The sequence below is a fragment of the Hippocampus zosterae genome, chromosome 2, assembly GCF_025434085.1.
Source record: "Hippocampus zosterae strain Florida chromosome 2, ASM2543408v3, whole genome shotgun sequence".
Taxonomy (NCBI): Eukaryota; Metazoa; Chordata; class Actinopteri; order Syngnathiformes; family Syngnathidae; genus Hippocampus; species Hippocampus zosterae.
Genome location: NC_067452.1, coordinates 25,995,730 through 26,016,005, shown reverse-complemented (window position 1 = coordinate 26,016,005; position 20,276 = coordinate 25,995,730). Strand labels below are relative to the sequence as shown.

At 42.6% G+C, this 20,276-nt stretch overlaps 2 protein-coding genes across 3 annotated transcripts in view; both read left to right on the top strand.

The window, feature by feature from the left end:
- The window catches only part of LOC127595911 (uncharacterized), a 249,950-nt gene extending 248,197 nt beyond the window's left edge, over window positions 1–1,753 (top strand). Inside the window, exon 2 of the mRNA XM_052057907.1 lies at window positions 11–1,753. Coding sequence (XP_051913867.1) covers window positions 882–1,628 — 747 coding nt within the window. The 5' untranslated portion in view covers window positions 11–881 and the 3' untranslated portion in view covers window positions 1,629–1,753. The remainder of the gene's footprint in view (window positions 1–10) is intronic.
- The window catches only part of LOC127595900 (activin receptor type-2A-like), a 42,835-nt gene extending 22,736 nt beyond the window's left edge, over window positions 1–20,099 (top strand). Inside the window, exons 4-12 of one of the 2 annotated variants that reach the window (XM_052057880.1) lie at window positions 1,780–1,934; window positions 6,924–6,947; window positions 11,491–11,634; window positions 12,042–12,185; window positions 13,781–13,926; window positions 14,375–14,489; window positions 14,699–14,837; window positions 14,923–15,053; window positions 15,935–20,099. In XM_052057880.1, the coding sequence (XP_051913840.1) occupies window positions 1,780–1,934; window positions 6,924–6,947; window positions 11,491–11,634; window positions 12,042–12,185; window positions 13,781–13,926; window positions 14,375–14,489; window positions 14,699–14,837; window positions 14,923–15,053; window positions 15,935–16,129 (1,193 nt within the window). In that variant the 3' untranslated portion in view covers window positions 16,130–20,099. The remainder of the gene's footprint in view (window positions 1–1,779; window positions 1,935–6,923; window positions 6,948–11,490; window positions 11,635–12,041; window positions 12,186–13,780; window positions 13,927–14,374; window positions 14,490–14,698; window positions 14,838–14,922; window positions 15,054–15,934) is intronic. The other variant, XM_052057881.1, reaches the window with a different exon arrangement.
- Window positions 20,100–20,276: the final 177 nt, after the last annotated feature.

The window sequence follows — 20,276 nt, the reverse complement described above, 5'->3', positions numbered from 1 at the left end:
GTTGTATAAGGTGAACAGGACCCTAAGAGCCTTTGTTGCGAACTCGATGAGGATGTGGAAAACCACACTTGAAGCCAATGGCGCAAGCCACTTACCCAAGTGTCCATCAAATGTGGCATATACCAAGGTGATGCACTCTCCCCACTGCTGTTCTGCATAGGACTGAACCCCCTAAGCCAAGTAATCACCAAGACAGGCTATGGATACCGCCTCAGAAATGGAGCTACAATCAGTCACCTCCTCTACATGGATGACATAAAGCTGTATGCTAAGAGCGAAAGGGACATAGATTACCTGATCCACACAACCAGGATCTACAGCAGCGACATCGGGATGTCATTCGGGCTTGAGAAATGTAGTCGGATGGTGACTAAGAGAGGAAAGGTAGTCCGCACTGAAGGGGTCTCACTCCCTGAAGGAACAATAGCACACATTGAGGACAGCTACAAGTACCTTGGTATACCACAAGCCATGGCAACCTCGAACTGGCAACAAGGAAAGCGGCTACGGCCAAATACCTCCAGCGAGTGAGGCAAGTCCTAAGAAAGCCAGCTCAATGGCAAGAATAAGACCCGGGCAATAAACAGCTATGCCCTGCCAGTGATCAGATACCCTGCAGGAATAATAAGGTGGCCAAAGGAAGAGTTTCAGACCACGGACGTTAAGACCCGAAAGCTCCTAACCATGCATGGAGGGTTCCATCCCAAAGGGGACTAGTGAGTGTGAGAGCCACTGTCCAGGATGAAACATCCAAGCTGCATGAATACATCAAGGAGAAGGCTCCAACGGATGACGTACTCAGAGAATGTCTCAGACAATGGGGAACAGAAGATGAGGCGCTGGAAGAGGGACCATCATGGGAGGACAACCCCCTACACGGGATGTACCACCGGACCATAACTGAAGTGGCTGATCTCAAGAAGTCCTATCAGTGGCTAGAGAGGGCTGGCCTGAAGGACAGCACAGAGGCACTCATCCTGGCTGCTCAGGAGCAGGCCTTGAGCAGCAGAGCCATCGAGGCCCAGATATACCACACCAGACAAGACCCAAGGTGTAGGTTGTGCAAAGAGGCACCTGAGACGATCCAACACATAACTGCAGGGTGTAAGATGTTGGCAGGGAAAGCCTACATGGAACGCCATAACCAGGTGGCTGGCATAGTCTACCGAAACATCTGTGCGGAGTATGGACTGGAAACCCCAAGGTCAAAATGGGAAACACCTCCGAAGGTGGTGGAGAATGACAGCGCGAAGATCCTGTGGGACTTCCAGATCCAGACTGACAAGATGGTAATGGCGAACCAACCAGATATCGTGATCATAGATAAAGGGCAGAGGAGAGCCGTTGTAGTGGATGTAGTAGTCCCAAGAGATGGAAACATCAGGAAGAAGGAACATGAGAAACTCGAGAAATACCAAGGGCTCAGAGAGGAGCTGGAGAGAGCCTGGAAGGTAAAGGTGACAGTCGTGCTTGTGGTGGTCGGAGCACTCGGGGCAGTGACCCCCAAACTAGATGAGTGGTTGCAACAGATCCCGGGAACAACATCGGACATCTCAGTCCAGAAATGTGCAGTGCTGGGAACAGCAAGGATACTGCGCAGAACCCTCAAGCTTCCTGGCCTCTGGTAGAGGGCCCGAGCTGAATGAGGGACGGACACCACTCGAGGGGTGAGATGAGGATTTTATTTATATATATATATATGTATATATACACACACACAGTATAATGGCTGGTCACCAAAATGTAAAATGTTTAATGCTGTCACTCCTTTCCTTGCAGCCACATCCAACCCTTTCTCCCAGAAGCCTCAGCTCATCAGCACTCTGCTTTACTCCCTTGTTCCCATCATCGGACTGGCCGCTGTCGTCCTCTTCTCCTTCTGGATGTGGCGACACCACAAGTTTGCATATCCGGCTGCCCTCGTCCCTACGCATGTAAGAAAAAAAAAAACATGCACACACACAGTGGGCTTCATTAGCCCCGTCCGCGCCATTTTCCTCCCTCATCCTCACTTTGCTGTAAATTAACCTACATGGTGGAGGTGTCCACTGAATTTGGAATGGAAAGGGGTTTTAGCACATCTTGCTGGGCCAGCTCTTCAGTCAAAGTTCCTCAGCAGCAGGAGACAAGAAAAAACATGCAACTTCTTCATTGTATCGAAGAATAGTCAGGGACCTCTGCATTATTGATGACGCTTTATATAGGCAAACAAAAGTAAACACAGAAGCGCTCACAGCACTGCCTTGGAGAGTGGCGGTGGTGGGTGGATAGTGTGGGAGGGGGAGAGAATAGAGACATGCAGTTCTCTCAGTTTACTGGCTGAATCTACACGGGCCTGTAGAATAGTAGACCGAAAATACTATCATGCCATGAAAAATAAATCACTACAAAAAAGCAGATCAGACATGTTATCTGGTATAAAGAATAGGTGAAATAAGACAGAACAAGGTCTCAAGAACATTACACATTGCCCAACGATCACGGGAAAAGCAACACCAATCAAGGTCATAGAAGTGATTCTGTATATTGTTTGTGCATTATATTTACATCCAATACACTCTGGCCACGTTCGCACTGCAGGACATGGTTTCCCATTTGGATTTTGTGTGTGTGTGTGTGTGTTAAATCCAATCTTTTTATATACTCGTACATGTTATAAAAACATACACCATCCAATGCGTCCCTGATGTGACACACATGCACAACATTGTGTGGACACACAAAAGAAATGCGACACAGAAGTGTTTACGACAATTAGTGTGGTCCGGCGTGTTCAAACTCATCTATTTAACATCTCATGTCAACAGAGGAGAGACACAGGAGGAGGTATAAATATCTTGGGGAAATGATGTGCCGCTTTTTGAGCTCTACATTTCATAGAGACATCGACTAAAGATTGTCACTTCTTTGTCGTGCGTAATGTCGAACCGTTTGCTTGGCTGAATTTCTACGGTCATCACGAATGTCAAATTTATGCTTCATGTTTCAAGTGGGATTCAATTAAAGTCCACACTGTTACTCAAAACAATGCAGATTCACAAGTGATTATATTGTCACTCGTCTCCCTCCCAAGCCTTCAAAGGCTTTTGATGATCTACTGATCAGATGTGTATCGATGCAGATGCATCGAATGCATGTCCAATTTATATCCACATATGAAAAAAAGCTCTGGTCAGATTTAGGGGGAAAAATGTCAACTGTTCACGTTGCATGGGGGGGAAAAACGATGCCTGTCGCATATGGGCAAAAAGATCGAAATTGAGCTGGAATATGCCTCAGAGATGAAAATTAGGTCACAGTAATTTCTGTAGAAGTCATCTTTCACGCTTTTCCAAGAACCTCACCTACTTAACGGCACTCTTGGAAATTAGCAAAAGCAAATAGTCTACGTCTAGACTTGGTTATTCTGCTTCGAGGGCTTGTTTAGTGATTGATTTGACTTTTAGGAGGCAGCCAATGGGATGGGGGGGGGGGCAAGCAGTATTGCAAACTACTTTATTGTAGTTGTCCTGCTACTGATGACATCATTGTAAGGGGATCTGTATTGGATGAAAAGGGGTCAGATTGTATGGATGTATGTATCTATGTATGTATGCATGCATGCATCTATCTATCTATCATCCATCCATCCATCCATCCATCCTTCTCTGTTTACCTATTTCCTCTTTTTTTGGTCATAAAATTAAAGAAAATAAATCTTTACATACAAATACATGGACAAAAATTGTGCATTAATTGCTTCGTTTTATACTTTGCTCTGCAACACTTTGGGTCCATGTGACGGAGATGACGGAGAAAACGACATTCACTTGAGTGCTGAGATTCCACAAAAAACGTTTGTTTGATGCTAAATTTCTATTGAATCCAAGCATGAGTAGGCATCCTCACCCAGCAGCACCCTAAACTAAGATGCTTGCCTGATGACATAGCTTCTTGATGATACACAATCTGAAAACTACATTACAAAACACAGCAATGTGCGCTGTTCATTGTTTGAAGCTTTACTTTATTAATGTTGCACTATGTGAAATCAATTCATTGGCCATTTTAGATGTTAATTTTGTTACTGCACAAAGTAAAATTTCTGATATTTATTTTTTTTAGATTTGAATTTATTTGAGACAGGATATTTAATTTTTTTTCTCTTTGCAACATTCTTTTGCTTCACCGCTGATGTCCTGCAGTAAAAGACGTTTAGTCATGTAAACGGTATGATGTTGGGATACCTTTATTTAGATAAATGAAAATTAAGACAGCCGGGACAGTTTAGATTGGCTCCATTTCTGGACTAAGCATCAACATTTCATGTTATTTTTGTGTGAAAACCCATTGGTGGAAACAATAAGCCCTGGGCATGATTAATAATACATTAAATTAAAAGTAGTTCCATGCTTAACACAAAGTCCTGAAGGCGTTATTGATCCCTCCTTTTAATGCTCAACCATATCCCTTTAAGTTGTTCTTTAATGCTTGTCCAAAGACCTTTAACTAATTGAGGACCCTGTCCTGCAATTCACCGTGTCAACACATTTAAAACAGTTTGGTGAAATGATGCATAATCACTCTGAATAATTCATCAATGTCTTTATCATCACATTATGGAACAACTTTTGATAACTCTGCAAAATAGGAGATATGATCAACTGCAGTCTTCATAGTAGTATGAAAGCGATCCATAAAGTTTTCAGTGCTTTATATTTAATAGTTTTTTTCCTTGACTGCGAATTAATGGATAGCCGTGATGTTTCAGCTGCAAATCTTTGAAAAGGCATAGGTTGCTTTTAACTACATCTATCATTAAAAGCAGAAGGAAAATTATGTCGATCTACTGGTTGATGTCAGTACATTAACGTGCAATCAAGAAAACTCAACTGCATCATTAAATTGATTGGAAGCCGGGACATTACATAGAAACATCTTAATGGGACTGTGTATCACTAATTTTAAACGATACTGTATTAACACAGCCAAAGTCTTTGCCTTGAAACCAGATGCTGCTGACATGTATAGACCTCCTTCAATGGGAAAAAAAATCCTGCATTTGAAAAAACTTATGTCATGATTTGGTATGTGTGTGTGTGTGCGTGCGGTTGTGCTTTGTGCGTGTGTGTGTGTGTGTGTATGTGTCCGCGCGTGTGTGTATTTGTGTGAGTGCGCGCACGCGTGCACATTTTGTTTTATTTTTTTACTAATCTCTACTTTTGGTTAGTCCACACCCAAGTAAAAGCATATGTTTGCAAATGTCCTATACAGATTAAACGAGATCATCACTACTTTTTACACACAGCCTTGTATTTCAATTACAATGAAACCAAATTACCAAATGAAATTACATTAGGGATTAAAGGGGTGTTATATTCCTGTTGACAATCCTGCTGGAGTATGAAATGAATGATTTAATTAGTTTCATTAAGATAATTTGTAGAAGGAAAAAGTGATTCAAGTATCATTTAGGTTTTCAACTGTAGTTTCTCTATTTGAACACTGGGTGGCAGTGAAAAAGAACTCTGACCAGACATCATATCATGGCGCTCTACTACATCGTTACTACGTGAATGAATAAATAAATATAAAGTTGACTGTGAGATTACTGCAGTGATCAAACTTGAATGTCAGCACGTTCAGACAAGTCCAAACAGTAATCGCCACCCCTTCTGAAACTCTAGCGACCATCCAAGGTTTCCACAATGCTCAGTTGCGCGCAATGAAGCGAGATGCTAATGCTAGTCCTTTGCCGGCGGTGACGTTCGTTCCCATAGAAGGCAAAGCCAATTCATGTGCGTTGAAAATAAGCAATATCTTGCTCGTTTGTCTCAAGCGTTTTTCATGAGGCTTTTTTTTTTGTCAACTCTAAAACTTGAGCCTTCGATACAGACCTTACATCCTTTATTTTTTTTCCATTTGCTTTTATGATGTCGATGAACAGAATGCAGCTACACTGTACAGGTGTGTGCTATGGTCATTGTAGTCACTCTGTTCTCACAGTGTATTGCGTGGCACAATACATTTAAATAATGAAGTTATAAGGATCATAATCAGATTGTGTGATCATGACTTGAGGGGGAAAATGGAGCAAAACTGTTGCCAAAAAACCCATACAGGATTAAATGCATGCAGCAGAATAGCCGTTTCTTCATGGACCGCATACTTGCTATCAGGCCTCCATTTTTCACACCTGTGTGTGGCAAACTGGAATTGATTATCTCAACCTGCAGAATTTACACTGAGAGGCTCGCAGCACTTAATCATGAATGTGCACCCTGTTTTCAACCCGAGCTATTTTCAAGTGTATGTTCTTTTTCTTGGAACCACCTCGATTCTTGTATGGGTGCCAGTCACTGGAAATTTTGCATATTGTTGCTAAGTCTTTTTATTTTGCGGGGGGGGGGGGGGTGTTGAAAGATCATGGTGCTTCCTGTCCTCTTTTTTTCTTTTTTGGTTTGTGAGTCAAACACTGCAAACCTTCTTGAAACTAAGTGTTACCTAAGTGTGTTACCTGGAATGAATTATACTGAAGACAACCTTCAGTATAATTCATTCCATGTAACAGCTGAACATTAGACCAATTTGCTCAATACAAAAATGCTCGAGATGCAAACAATGGAAAAGACGAAGCTGGGATTCTGAAATTCACTTTGCTTACCGGTACTTGTGTCTTGACATAATCGCTGCTGCATGCTAGAAAGTTTCTTTTTCTTTTTTTTCTTCTTAACATTCAGACTTGTGTCATCTTGCATTGCTCTCATCCTGTTCTTGCCTTTAGTTTTAACGATACCATCAACGTTCCAGACATGACAAAGTTGGTGTGAAAGGCAGGAAGAAGTCCTTCCATCATCAGCTAACCGTCAATCTCTTTCCATCCTCTAACGAACATAAAATACCAATAATTTCTCTGTTTGCTTCTTATGTTCTTTTTCATAAAGCACCCCTTTCACATTATGGTGGAGGTAAGAGCAGTTCAATTGTAGTTAAAACACTGTTAATTTCTCCTTTCCTTTGGGTTCAGTATGGATTCTACACTTCTTTCCCAGGCTTTCATTTTCTAATTCTCTTCACTTTTCCACAGCATCTTGTTCATTTAATATCCAGCATATTTCTGTCTGTATTTTTTTTCTTCAAATATTTGTATTTTACTGCCTGGGTTTATTGCACGCGTGAATGTCTTTTTGTGTTTTCTGCTGAAAATATATATTGTGCATGGTGGAAAGTATGTGGCTCCACAGCTCCAAATGCAGCCCCCCAGTCCCACCCCCTTTTCATGAGAATGTCTACATGTGATGTCTCTGTAACATTTTGTGCTTGAATCTGCTCCACCGATGGCCAGTTCGCTGCCCTTTCCCATGATGACACGAAATTGCAGAGCAACCAAATATGCACCTCCCACCCCACCATTTTGTCACTGTCAAAAGGACCCCAAGCCTGAGCTGAATGTCAACTTCTGGAATGCCGTTCTGTCAACATGCAAAGCCAAATACACGACTCACTAAAAGCTCAGGGCGAAACTTCAGGATGATCCTGAAATGCACAATATTCTTTAAGCCTTTAAATGCACAATGTCCAACTATTCAATCTCTTAGTTTTTTTTTTTGGGGGGGGGGGGGGGTACACTTTTCTGTTCTTGAACAAGGATTGAATTGGTAACTTAACAACAGGTGTTGGTTCCATGAAGGGACCAGTAAATGTCCTGGTTCGGTTACAATGTGTATTTTAACTCGTTCATTTCATCGTGCTTTTTGACATCATGAAACCAAGATGACACGTAACAATTGATCAACAGTACCTCGTCGTTGCAAGATTAGCTTCAGGATGGTCTTAGAGATAAAGGGGTCACTGAGCTCATCGTCTCATCAGCAGTTTGTGATGCAGAAGAGACCGGAGAGGAGAATCAAACACCGGTTTAGAATTTTTGCCATTCAACGCCTTGTTAGAGGACAGCAGGTTGTGTAAAAAGCACCGAAACATTGAACAGTTGTGAAGGCTCCGGTGCATTGTGGGTTAATCCTAAAATGTCACCCGAAAGCCAAATATCCCTCACCTTTTGTGAGTAGTGTTTCAGTAGTGCGGACCGGTAGTCCAGTGGTTAGCACGTCGGCTTCACAGTGCAGAGGTACCGGGTTCGATTCCAGCTCCGGCCTCCCTGTGCGGAGTTTGCATCTACTCCCCGGGCTTGTGTGGGTTTTCTCCGGGTGCTCCGGTTTCCTCCCACATTCCAAAAAAAACATGCATGGTAGGCTGATTGGACGCTCTAAATTGTCCCTAGGTGTGAATGTGGGCGAGGATGGTTGTTCGTCTCTGTGTGCCCTGCGATTGGCTGGCAACTGATCCAGGGTGTCCCCCGCCTACTGCCCGAAGACGGCTGGGATAGGCTCCAGCACCCCTGCGACCCTAGTGAGGATCAAGCGGTTCGGAAAATGGATGGATGGATGGATGGATGTTTCAGTAGTTACACGCACTTGCACTAAATGTGTATAAGTGCCAATTCAAGGAAATATCAGGCTGATTAGTGCCTGTGAGATGGCTGATTGTTGAGAGGGACGGTGTGAAGCGGCGGATTGTTGGTGCCTGGCTTTCTGTTTTGTGCTGAGGAAGCGTTACGCACCTCCACTGGATGCAATGGCGCTCTCTGAGTGGGCAGGGGATCCAGTGATTCCTGACTGAGACCTAATCTGACCCTCTGCAGAGACGGTCTTTCTGTAGCCTGTTTTTAGACTGGACCAACTCAATAAAAGATGTGCCATCGGGTTTTCTAACACGAAGCAGATCCAAATCATGATTGAATCTTGAAAGGTTTAGGAGTCAGCTGTCTCTCACTGAACCTTTTCTTATTCCTGACAGACATCCTCAAGCACAATAGATATTCAGTTTTTATCAGCGCGGTATGGTACAGGCAGACAGAACAAAACGGATAACATTGCACTATGGTTTTGCTAAACATGGATTCAGATTTTTAGGCCATGTTTACACACACACACACACACACAAAGACGTGGTTAAAAGCGACAGTTTTTTGTTTCTTTGTTTTCTGACGTTATTGAAACGACTCCCGTTTATACTGAACTGTAACCCTGAAAAGTCATTTGCATAACTTGCTGGACAGCTACTGAACTTTCCTCTCATTCTAAAGCCATTTTTTTCATCTGCGGGAGAAGCGTGCGTCTACTGCAGGGGTGCCCAAACTTTTCGGATCGAAGATCTACTTTTCGATCAACTAACCTCCCGGGATCCGGCGCCATGATGAGAAACAGCCTGACACGGAGGCATGCAACGCACTTTTGCAGCCTGTTAGCTATCGTAGCTCACACGTACCGTTTTAAAGTGCTTCCCTGTACCCTCCTAGATTCCTATTCTTTGCCCGTGCCCTCGGTGAATTGTACACGAAGCAAACTCTGAATGAGAATCATGACGATAAAGGATGGAGCGCAACAGCTCTGATCACAAGCTGCAATTGCAAACTCCTGAGCGCCAACAACCTCCGGTGACGTAATCACGCGCCACCGTAAATTTAAGATTTACCTGCTTTAGTTTATTTTTTTTGAATATTTTTTTTTGGGTGAAAATGAGACTGATAGGATGATTAGGGTGCAGCCTACATTAAGACAAAAATATATTACTAACATGTACAAAGACACACAAATGTTTGTTTGTTTTTTTTCTCCTCGACAATCCTCGGATCTACTTGGGACCTGCCTTAGATCTACCGGTAGATCAGGATCTACCTAATGGGCACCCCATGTCTACTGGAATAGCGCTGTCGAGCTCATTTATCTTGAGCCGCACTACGATGTAACAACGGCCTTGTGTTCGACAATGCGCCTGCAGTACTTTGAGACACAATTTTCAAACTGCATTTTGGCCCGCCGAAAACAAGATTGCTGTGTCAACAACGACCTAAGTGAGAGATTTTATTCATGTGTATTTTCAAAATAGGACCTTAGCTGCTCAACTTGTGAATTGGCCTGATGTTTCGTTTCTCACCAGAATTGCTGGGATATCTTTCAAATGCTTTCACAGTAAACCAATGCTTTCCCCTTCAACAACACCTGATGTTTGTTTTCTTCCTCCTTCTTAGTTTTGTCAGACTTTATGTATGCAAGATATCCGCAGCCTTTTGTCTGGAGGTGATATTTGTATGCTGAGCCTCGCCCTTAACTGCCCATTCAAACAGCCTCGGATTGACAAGCTTGCACTTCCACTGCATGAACAGAATGATAGAGTGGATCCGGTTGGCCTCGGGTATTGAAACTTGCCCTAGCTTATCGCGTAAGCCCCTCTGTTCAAGTAAAAACAGGAACCTTGCCGGTGTGGCAGAAAGATTCCTTTGTTCATTTCTCTAATACCATCACTGCAGAGGTCTGGAAAGTTTTCAACAACGCATCTACTAACATCCAAGTCCATCAGTCATGAACCAGCCTCGATGGGCAACGTTTTTAGCTGTGCGAAATGTGACCCAAAAGCATGCCTTGTTGTATCCCTCCCCTTGCTCGATGTTTCTCCCTCTGTTTGCCAACAAACCCGAGCCCCACCCTCTCCATGATGTCACATGTGAAAGTGATCAGATTAATCCAGATCACTTGCTGTGTTTAACCTGTTTTTGATTTGGAACACTTGCTGTCTTTTGCTTTCATGGAAGTTTTTTATGTGATGAACAGGCACACCTGCACATGGGTTTTCAATCCTATTCGTTTACCGCATTTCCAATCAGGAGTGAAATGGACATTTTCCTCTTCGATTAGAGCAGAAGCAATCTACACCTGTCTCCAAAAGACAAAGTAAAAGTACCATTTAAAAAAAACAACAACAACGTCATACAGATTTAGCCCGGAATTTTTCAATACAAAGATTGCAAACAGTCTCGCTTGACTGGACAGGTGCCATCAGACAATTCTGTTAGAAAGCCATGTAAGGAAAAGACTCAAAAAGCCATTCATGACTACTACTGCTGGTAAAGTAACATTTCCAAGTTCTTATGTATCGCACGAGTGCACTGTACATATAATTTAGCCACTGATAGTATGAGAAGTAAAAACAAAACATCTTAACTAGATGAATGGAATAAGAACATTTTCACTTGTCACACAATTGTAAAAACATGTTCAAACATAAAACAACTAAATCTCCTTTAACTGTGGTAACAATACTATTCAACGTTTGAGCTTAACCAGTATGCCTTCTTGGCCTCCAGTCTTGAGGCGAGTCCAAAGACCGGCAAACAGATGCAATGTTAATCCTTTGCTTGTCGAACCTGAGGCCTTGTTCGATACTGTCAGGCTTCTCACGAGACATCTGGCATGAAAGTGGTTCCAATCTTACTATTTGTTCGACTTCCAAGTACCATGCCTGTTGCTCATTATCACCTCTTGTGGAACCAAGTGTTACTACATAGTGACCTGGTCGGAATGCAGAACATGATTGCAAGGCTCAAAGCAATGACAGGCCAACTCTAATTCACTCTAATTCAACACAATTTTAATGCTTGGCTCTCTCCGGCAGGATCCCGGCCCTTCGCCACCATCTCCTATCCTGGGACATAAACCACTGCAGCTGATTGAATTGAAAGCCAGGGGACGCTTTGGATGCGTATGGAAGGCCCAGCTTCTGAGCGAATATGTGGCCGTGAAGATCTTCCCGATTCAGGTGTTCATCTCTTGATGGATTAGAGTGTCAGTGGGACATCTCAAAATGTGAACAAGAGAGCAGAGACTTTGAATCAGAATGGATAAGGAGTCCACAAGCATTGTCCTGTCATTGATAAGATGCGGACATATTCCAAATTTAAAGGGTGAAAATGGGAGTCAGTATGACATTTCACCAGATTTATTTGTATGTCAAGCTTCAATTCTCCATGCATGAAGTGCACTTTATTTATTTTTTGTTAGGATTTTACAAAAACATGTTCCTCGTTTATACCAATGAATTTCCATGGAAAGTTTTCAACTTTGAGAGCTCCCTGAATTTTGCAAGCACTGCTATGTCATGTTCAATACCAAGTTTAGTGAAGTAATTTGATCACAGGAATAACAGACCTATCTTGCATCTTGTAGGACAAGCTTTCGTGGCAGAACGAGTATGAAATTTACAGCGTGAGTGGCATGAAGCATGAAAATATCCTCCACTTCATCGGCGTGGAGAAGAGGAACAACAACCTGGACTTGGAGCTGTGGCTCATCACCACCTACCATGACAAAGTAGGCTGCCTGGAAAACCTTGTTTTCCTATTCAAGTCAAAACATGTGACTAGAGTCAAGTCATGTGACTAGTGACCTGTATATTGCAGATGCACCTGTTAACTCTTTATTTCCTGCCCTATTCCAGGTTGTTGATGTTTTGGGGCCATGTTATTGCATTGATGTAGTGGATTATCCTGCTTTCTTAAGATGCTGTGGGTGTACAGATTGTCATGCTTATGCACACCTGCACCACATCAAGAAAAGTTGTAAATTCTGGAAACCATCACATTTTCAGAGTTCATCATCCCTAATCATACTGTCTTATATCCATGTTGGAAAGCGCGCTTTGTTAGCACACTAAGCTTCCCCAACAGTTTGAATCATTTCACCAATGCCACCTTGATCTGAAAAATTATAGGCGCACAGTGTAGTGCACTCATCTTTCTACTTGGAGTAGAAATCGCTTGGAAAATATTTGTGTTGAAGGACTTTTTGGCAAGGTTGCACTAGACGGAGCACATCACAGTTAAGTGGCTCGTAAATCAGCCCCTGTAATTGTTTTCTCAGCAAGGGTCTTTAGAGGATTCATAACTCAGATCTGCACAACTCCTTCGTCCGGTTTTAAAGAACAGCCTTGAAAATGGTGAAATGTTCGTTGGGCTTCAGTTGTTTTAGCACAGCTGGAGCCAGGATTTGTCATGATGCGTGACAGCTGATTAATGCCACCTTAGGTCTGAATGCGAGGGTCGAATTTCACACATAGCAGCTCACCTACAGCACCACGTGTACTGTACCTGCAAAACGGCCTTGATTTTGATATTTTTTTCTGGCCAATTCCCATTAAGACAGCTGTTTATGTTCTGGGATATCGAGTCATTTGCTTATAATACTGTCTTATCAAAAAACAAAAATACAGGACAAACCGACGGATCAGTGGACCGTCTACAGGTGCTGTTTGCCCTCTAGTGGCCAGTAGTGTAGAAACGTCAGAATTTACTTGGCAGATTTTTAAAAACGTTTTTTTGCACTGCTGACACTGTAAGGGCGGTATTGCCAGCAACCATGCCTCTCAACTCAATCTATATTGATTACTGTATCACACAAATAATTGCATAGAGCCATCCCTGTTTCAGTGTGCAGATGTACATCCTGTGCATAATACAAGTTACTATTAATTATACTTTTCATTCCAAATTGACATTTTTCATAAATCTAACATATTATTTTTATTGTTATTCGTTTTATTGCTAAAATGTGATATTTTTTGAGAATTAAGTCAAAAGCATTTTAAGAGGGTAATGTGAAGTATTATGCTCGAATATCCAAATATCAGTGGCATTACATAGCATCAGTGACACAATCATTTATTGTGATATCTATTCAATATATTCCCCCCCCCCCCCCCCCAAATTTCTTGTGACAGGTCCATCTAACAAAAACTTGGCAGACAATTTGCTTTATGATCACTCCCTGGAAGTTTAAATTGCTGCCAAAATTGACGATGATTTTACATTTGAAGCTAACAAGGAGTTAAATAATAAATCACGATATGATATGTTGTGAAGGATTCAAAAGCCTGAATGCCGAAACTGACAGTTGGCTCCCACTGGCAGGGCTCACTGACAGACTATCTGAAGGCTAATGTGGTGTCCTGGAATGAGCTGTGCCACATCACTCAGACGGCTGCCCGAGGTCTGGCCTACCTCCATGAAGACATCCCGGGACATAAAGACGGACACAAGCCCTCCATTGCTCACAGGTTCTCCAGCCAGACCTCTGAATCAGTGTCGTATTTCTTCTTTCCATGCTCAATTGGCAATTGAAAATCAGAAAATGACAAATTGATTATTTTGTGTTTTTTGAATGGACACACGGAAGACACAGATGAATGTTGACATGTTGACTTCTGGAAAATCACTTTTTATACCACCGTGACTTCCATTCTCCTTTCAGCCGTGCAATGGCACGCAGGAACTTTGTGTTTATGTCTCAGTCGCCCAGGTTGCCTAAACACAACCAGTTAAATATTAATTCCGTTTTTAAAAGTCTTTTTAATCATTTTAATAATTTAATCATTTTAATAATATTAAAAACCTAATAAAATAATCACCTTTTTTTTTAATTACAACTGAAAATGAAAAGAAGATTGGAGAGATGTTGTTGTTTGGTGCTTCCTGTCATCCTAAACCTCCGAGGTTCTGTTTCAGGGACATCAAGAGCAAGAACGTGCTTCTGAAGAACAACCTTACAGCTTGCATCGCTGACTTTGGTCTTGCGCTTAAATTCGAAGCTGGAAAATCAGCAGGAGACACACATGGCCAAGTATGCTCAGAGACCTGCCTTGTGTAGACTGTCGGTGTTTTATGTCATGTGTTGTGTTTATTATTTTACTTTGTTAACTCTTTTGTTCAGCGCTTTGTTACAGCTGCTGCTGTTCTGAAAGCGCTATGTAAATCAGCATGTATTGTATTATATTGTGCAATCTGTAATGTGCTTTTGACCTTCTAAATGTGTTTCCTTTGGTCATAAAGGTGGGAACGCGGCGTTACATGGCTCCAGAGGTCCTTGAGGGAGCCATTAACTTCCAGCGTGACTCCTTTCTGCGCATTGACATGTACGCCTTCGGTCTTGTCCTGTGGGAACTCTCTTCACGATGCACTGCTGCAGATGGTGAGCCGCTTTGCTGATTGGCCGTTGCTGGATCATGTGATAATATCGTAATGACAACGTTAATCAGGGAGTCGTGTGCCACCAGGCCCAGTAGACGAGTACATGCTGCCCTTTGAGGAAGAGGTGGGTCAACATCCGTCTCTGGAGGACATGCAGGAGGTGGTTGTGCATAAGAAGTTGCGTCCCTGCCTTCGAGACTGCTGGCAGAAACACACGGTGCGCCCTGTTTTTCCCCCTCCCCTTTAAATTGTAGCTCTATTTTCAAAATGCACTTCTAATACAAATCTTGAGATGTTGAGCTTTTTTTTGCCTGAAATTTCAGGATGAATAAAAAATGAACTATTACCTTTACAGGTGGCCTGAATTTGGCCATCTCTAGACTTGTAAATCCACATCCCACTGTTCAATGTTTTAATATTGTTTTTTTTTTCACTTGCTTTTCTCAAACAAGAAGTGTAATGGCAAAATTCAAGACAGATGTTTGATTCACAAATAAATCGATGGAATTGACAGTCATCTTCATCATCATGATCACATTTTGACATCATAAAACGCAGACGACACACATATGTTCTTTCACAGGTCATACAGTTCAAAGCAAGCTCAAAGCACTGTCTTCATTCAACTGTGGATGAAGCGGCATCGGGAGCAATTCAGGGTTCCGGATCTTGCTCAATGATGTCGTGACATTGTCAAGAGGCTCAAGAGCAAACTTGTAACATTTAGGGTTGGGTGATTCTACCACTTGAGTTGTGCCAGCCCATCTAACAAATAATGAATTGATGAATCTCCATGTCAATAATCAAGTCTACTGGAGATAAAAGCATGTATAAGCTTCTCCTGCTCTGATTGAACATCCTAGGAAATATTTTGATTGATTCATGGATCTTCCTTTTTTAACCTTCTGCTCCATGTTGCAGAACAGCAAGTTGTCCAAAAAGTACCACAACACTGAACAGTTGGTCATGTGCATAGAAATGTTTGCGTGTGGTCAAATTAATTTCAGCTCTAAAGATTAAAGATGAATATCCATCACTTGCGAATAGCGTAATTGTTTCTCACTGCGATAATCATGTTGATCTTCTGGCATCCCTCAGGGTCTAGCCATGCTCTGTGAAACTATTGAAGACTGCTGGGACCACGAGGCCGAGGCACGACTCTCTGCTGGCTGTGTAGAGGAGCGCATTGGCCAAATGCAGCGACAGGCTCCAATAATCGGTCCTGAGGAGATCGTCACCGTCGTCACTATGGTGACCAACGTGGACCTCCCACCTAAGGAGTCCAGCTTATGATCAGCCAACGCGCTACCAGACGAGCATCAGAATCAGATGTGGGGCATGAGCAGCTGACCCTGGTTGGTTGGTTGCGTTAGCTTTTGTCATTCTGGTTTGGTCGTCGTTTTTGTTGTTGGGTTTAGTTTTTGTAAAGTACCGGCCGCTACTCGCGCTCAGGACATACCATGCGCCCACCTCACCACATCAAATGATCTCCACCTCATGTCGACGTGTGTGCCTGAGGATTTGAACCGTTGGAACCATTTAGGCTAATTATGACAGAGCAAACGAGTGACGGTGCAGAAACGGCGAGACTCGACAAACAGCTGGATCACGGTTTTATATACGACACATCAGAGGGTCAACTGGATCTTCAACAGTGAGAAAAGACCTTGGAGAATTTCACCAAACTCTCAATACATTAAAAAAAAGAATATGGGCATGTGGCTCTTGATACCTTTGCTGTTTTCTTGTGCGTGTATTTTTTTGGTTGTTTGTTTGTTTTTGAAGTATCGACTAACATTCTGCCAATAAGCAACGGCTTTTGAATGTTTATAGTGTAATGCTGCTGTACATAATGTATTATGAACCCAGTCGACTTGTTAATCCATTTTATCTTGTTTTACGGGGATAGGGTGGGGATGGGCCGGGCGATCCATTTTTCAAGCATTACGATGATAAAAACCATAGACCTCCTTCAACCAGGTATACCTCAGTTCAGATGGACACACATGATTAGTCCCTCTCACTGTTCATAGTTACTGCTCACTCATCACCTTTCACAAGCTTCATTGCATCGAAACGATATAACTATTGTTGGTGCTCATGGGTAATGTAGTTAGCAGACTATCAGTAGGCATGGCCGCACATCAGCGAGTGTTGCCGTTTCTTTGCTTGTCAATTGAATACCTTGCCCTTTGTTTAGCCATGATTATTTCTTTTCTTGCAGTTGATTAGTTAGCATTGCTCCAGCAAAAGGAAGCGGTCAAAATCTTAGAGCCCCGTCAAGTTTGTTCCCCCCCCCCCCCTTTCATTTGGAAAATTGTTAGTGTTGTCTGAATTATTATTATTTGTTTTTTTTAATAGCATGAATGCCACAGTAAATCAGCCCATGTTTGTCTTCGAGGTTTCAGATTTCAAGTGTGGTTTTGAGGAAGGTTCCAAAGGTACCAGCCTTGTTTTGGAAATGTATTCAGCAGATCCAGCTCAATTCTTTATTTGATTGAACACATCTCATTTGACTACTATTAAGGGTTTTCGCTCTCTCTTTATACGCCTCAGGAATCTTTGCTAGCCATCCTCGTCACTCTCGCGATTCTCAGAACAGCGTTTGTGAGGTTGTGACTTCTTGTGCTTCTTCTCATTTCATCTCGACACGAATGCTGGACAGTAAAGTCACAAGACTGCCGTTCTTTGTTCAATTCAGGTTACGGTGTGAGCTCGCTGACCGAGGCGTTGTACCAGGTCTCGCTTCCGCACTGGTTGTGACTTTTAACGCTGCACCTTTCATAGTCAAATCAAGTCACCACAGTAGTAACAATCCAGGTTGGGTTCCCACCAAACTAAACTGCCAGTCATATACTGTTTCCAAGCCAAACACGTCGAGTATTTGCCGCCATCAAACGAGAGTAGACGAGGGAGTGCATCTTTCATCCTGGTGCCATTTCTTCCACCATACAGTCGTTACTCTTGTAGATGTCAGGCCAAACGGATGTATCTGTCGCTGTTGTAGAGGCAACAGCGTTTTTTTTTCCTCAAGCTTTTCATTTGCTCTAATGGACATCAAACACCGGTGCCGGCAAAACTGCAGTCTCTCCTCGAGCTTTGGGTTTGTTCCACATGATGCAGTTTTTAAATCAGCAGATGAGTTGTGGAAATGTGTGAATGCAGACACTGTTTGGCGTTCTTAAAGTGAGCGGAGCTGTGGACTGTTGTCTGTTTTCGCGTCGTAATGCAGAACTGCTGTTAAAGTCAAGCAGACCCCAAGCTTGGAGTAAAACATTATTTTAGCAGCACGGTAGACCTGAAGGAAGTCAAAGCCATCAATGTACTTTGTTACCGCAGCATGATCTTTGCATCAGTGCAACGTTCTCCTTTCTCTTGTTCTGCTGGTGCTGCCCCTTGATTGGCTCCTTGTTTATTGGCCTCTCAAAGCTTGGCACTACCTCACTCACAGGGATTTCAGGTTGCGGGAGGTGTGGCAAGTAAACCAAATTGAAAACTCTCCTTTCATCAAGCCATTGCAATTTCAAATCGTTCCCGCTATTCAAATTCCCATTTGAAAAGGAAAATGATCTGCAATGTGTAGTTAAACCCACATCTTGTCAACAGCGTCTGACTGTTCAGTGACTTCAAACTGCATCAGTGAAACAGTCCCAAAACGCCATTCAGGGATTCAGTACTACTATGCTTTTCTATGTTCTGGCTAGTTATATGCAACCAGTGCCGCAAACCACGCAACACTTGAGCTGCAAGAGTGACTTTCAGTACACACACAAATAACTTGTAGTAGCATTTAATTTTGATTTTAATCCTTGCATATTGACATGTGGTATTTATTTTTTAAAAGTAGACCTGAAGTTATGGGGCTCGAAACTCAGCTGCAACTCAAACCACTAAGAGTTGGCATGAGTTCAGCTTGTCGTTTTGGGGGAAGTGGGTTGGGGTATCCTCACTTGTAATTCAGGAAGGACTTAAGTTCATTCTTTAAGAAAAGATGCAAACTACTCCTGACTCTTTCGTCTCCGTACAAAGACCGCAAATGAATGTTGTCCAGACTCCTGGACTCTGGTTTGGTGTACTTTGACAGATCAGACGTGGCCCGTGCATCTAAGTCGGGCTCCGCTTTCAGCTGACCATCCTGTGATTGTGCTGTTTTGGTGGAAAACAGTCCAACTGTTACAGGTTCATCCATACGCCTCCTGACGAAACCCAAATCAGCAGGTGGCTCATTCGTTCAAACCACAGAAAGAAGCACTTCAGTTGTCTTTATGACGCACTTAATGTGTTTCCAAATGAGGTCATGGGAGACAATCTTGGAAAATCGTCTTGACTGGTGGCTCCGCTGTTGTCTGTGTTCGAGGAATATTTAAAGGTGTATGAATGGATTTTCCCAGCGCGAAGCTTTACCCTTTCGATCCCGACTTCCTCCAGGCCAGCGGCATTTCTGTGCTTCTGAATACCAGTGAATCATTTGTGTCTTGTTGCCCTTCTATTGGAAACAGCCGAGGACCTGTACAGACATGTGAACGTATTAAATCAAGTATATACTATGAGCTGAATCTTTATAAGTGTGTGTGTGAAAAATTTGTGTTTCGTATACAGAACATTCATTTGTATTTCTTGTGTTTTGGTTTCAACTGTCCACCACAATTGAGCTTTGTGTAAGCTAGAGGCTCATTGGAGTATTTTGCAGATTTTCCCCAGAAAGCACTTAAAGTGGTGTTGCTCAGGGAACCCGAGCAGTTCCCCTGACATTTGCAATACTCTCGATGTGATCATGAAATCATTTGCTCCTGGTGTTCCATTCCACCGCCTCAACTTCCTTCTTGTCCCTGCTGTTGTTAATTCAAGAGGAAGCGTTGATCTCCAATGACCTCATTACCAAGACTGTGATCGTTTGGTTGCAAGGTCAGAAGTTTCTTTTAAAAAACAAAAAACACTACAAGTTTCTGACCCCACTATTCTCGAGGTTCTCTAAAATGCAGCGTTGATCAAAGACATACAGCTTCTCTTGGGGAGAACACATAAGGAAGGTTCTTTTCCTTTTGGGTCACTGGTCTTCGTAGATAGATACACGATGGAATATGTGTGTATTTTCATGTCGGTGACAAAAGAGATGAAAGCCATCAGCATCTCTGGACTCATCCCGGAAAAGACTAACCTGATCTGTGATCAGCGCTGTAACTGGTGTTAGCCGGTGGAGGTTTTTAATCCGTTTAAGTGATCCACGTGATGTAAATAAATGTTTCTAGATTGTGAGAATTGACACTTGGCTTTTCTTTCCCTACATGCACACACGTTTAAGTTTTGTGACACTTCACATCTCTTTCTGCAGAGCCAAAAATACAGATTCGGTATGCGACATTCAAATACTCAAGGTACATTGACACAACCTGAGGAGGTATTTTCTGTTAAAAAAGGTTTAAGAATTACACTTACTTGT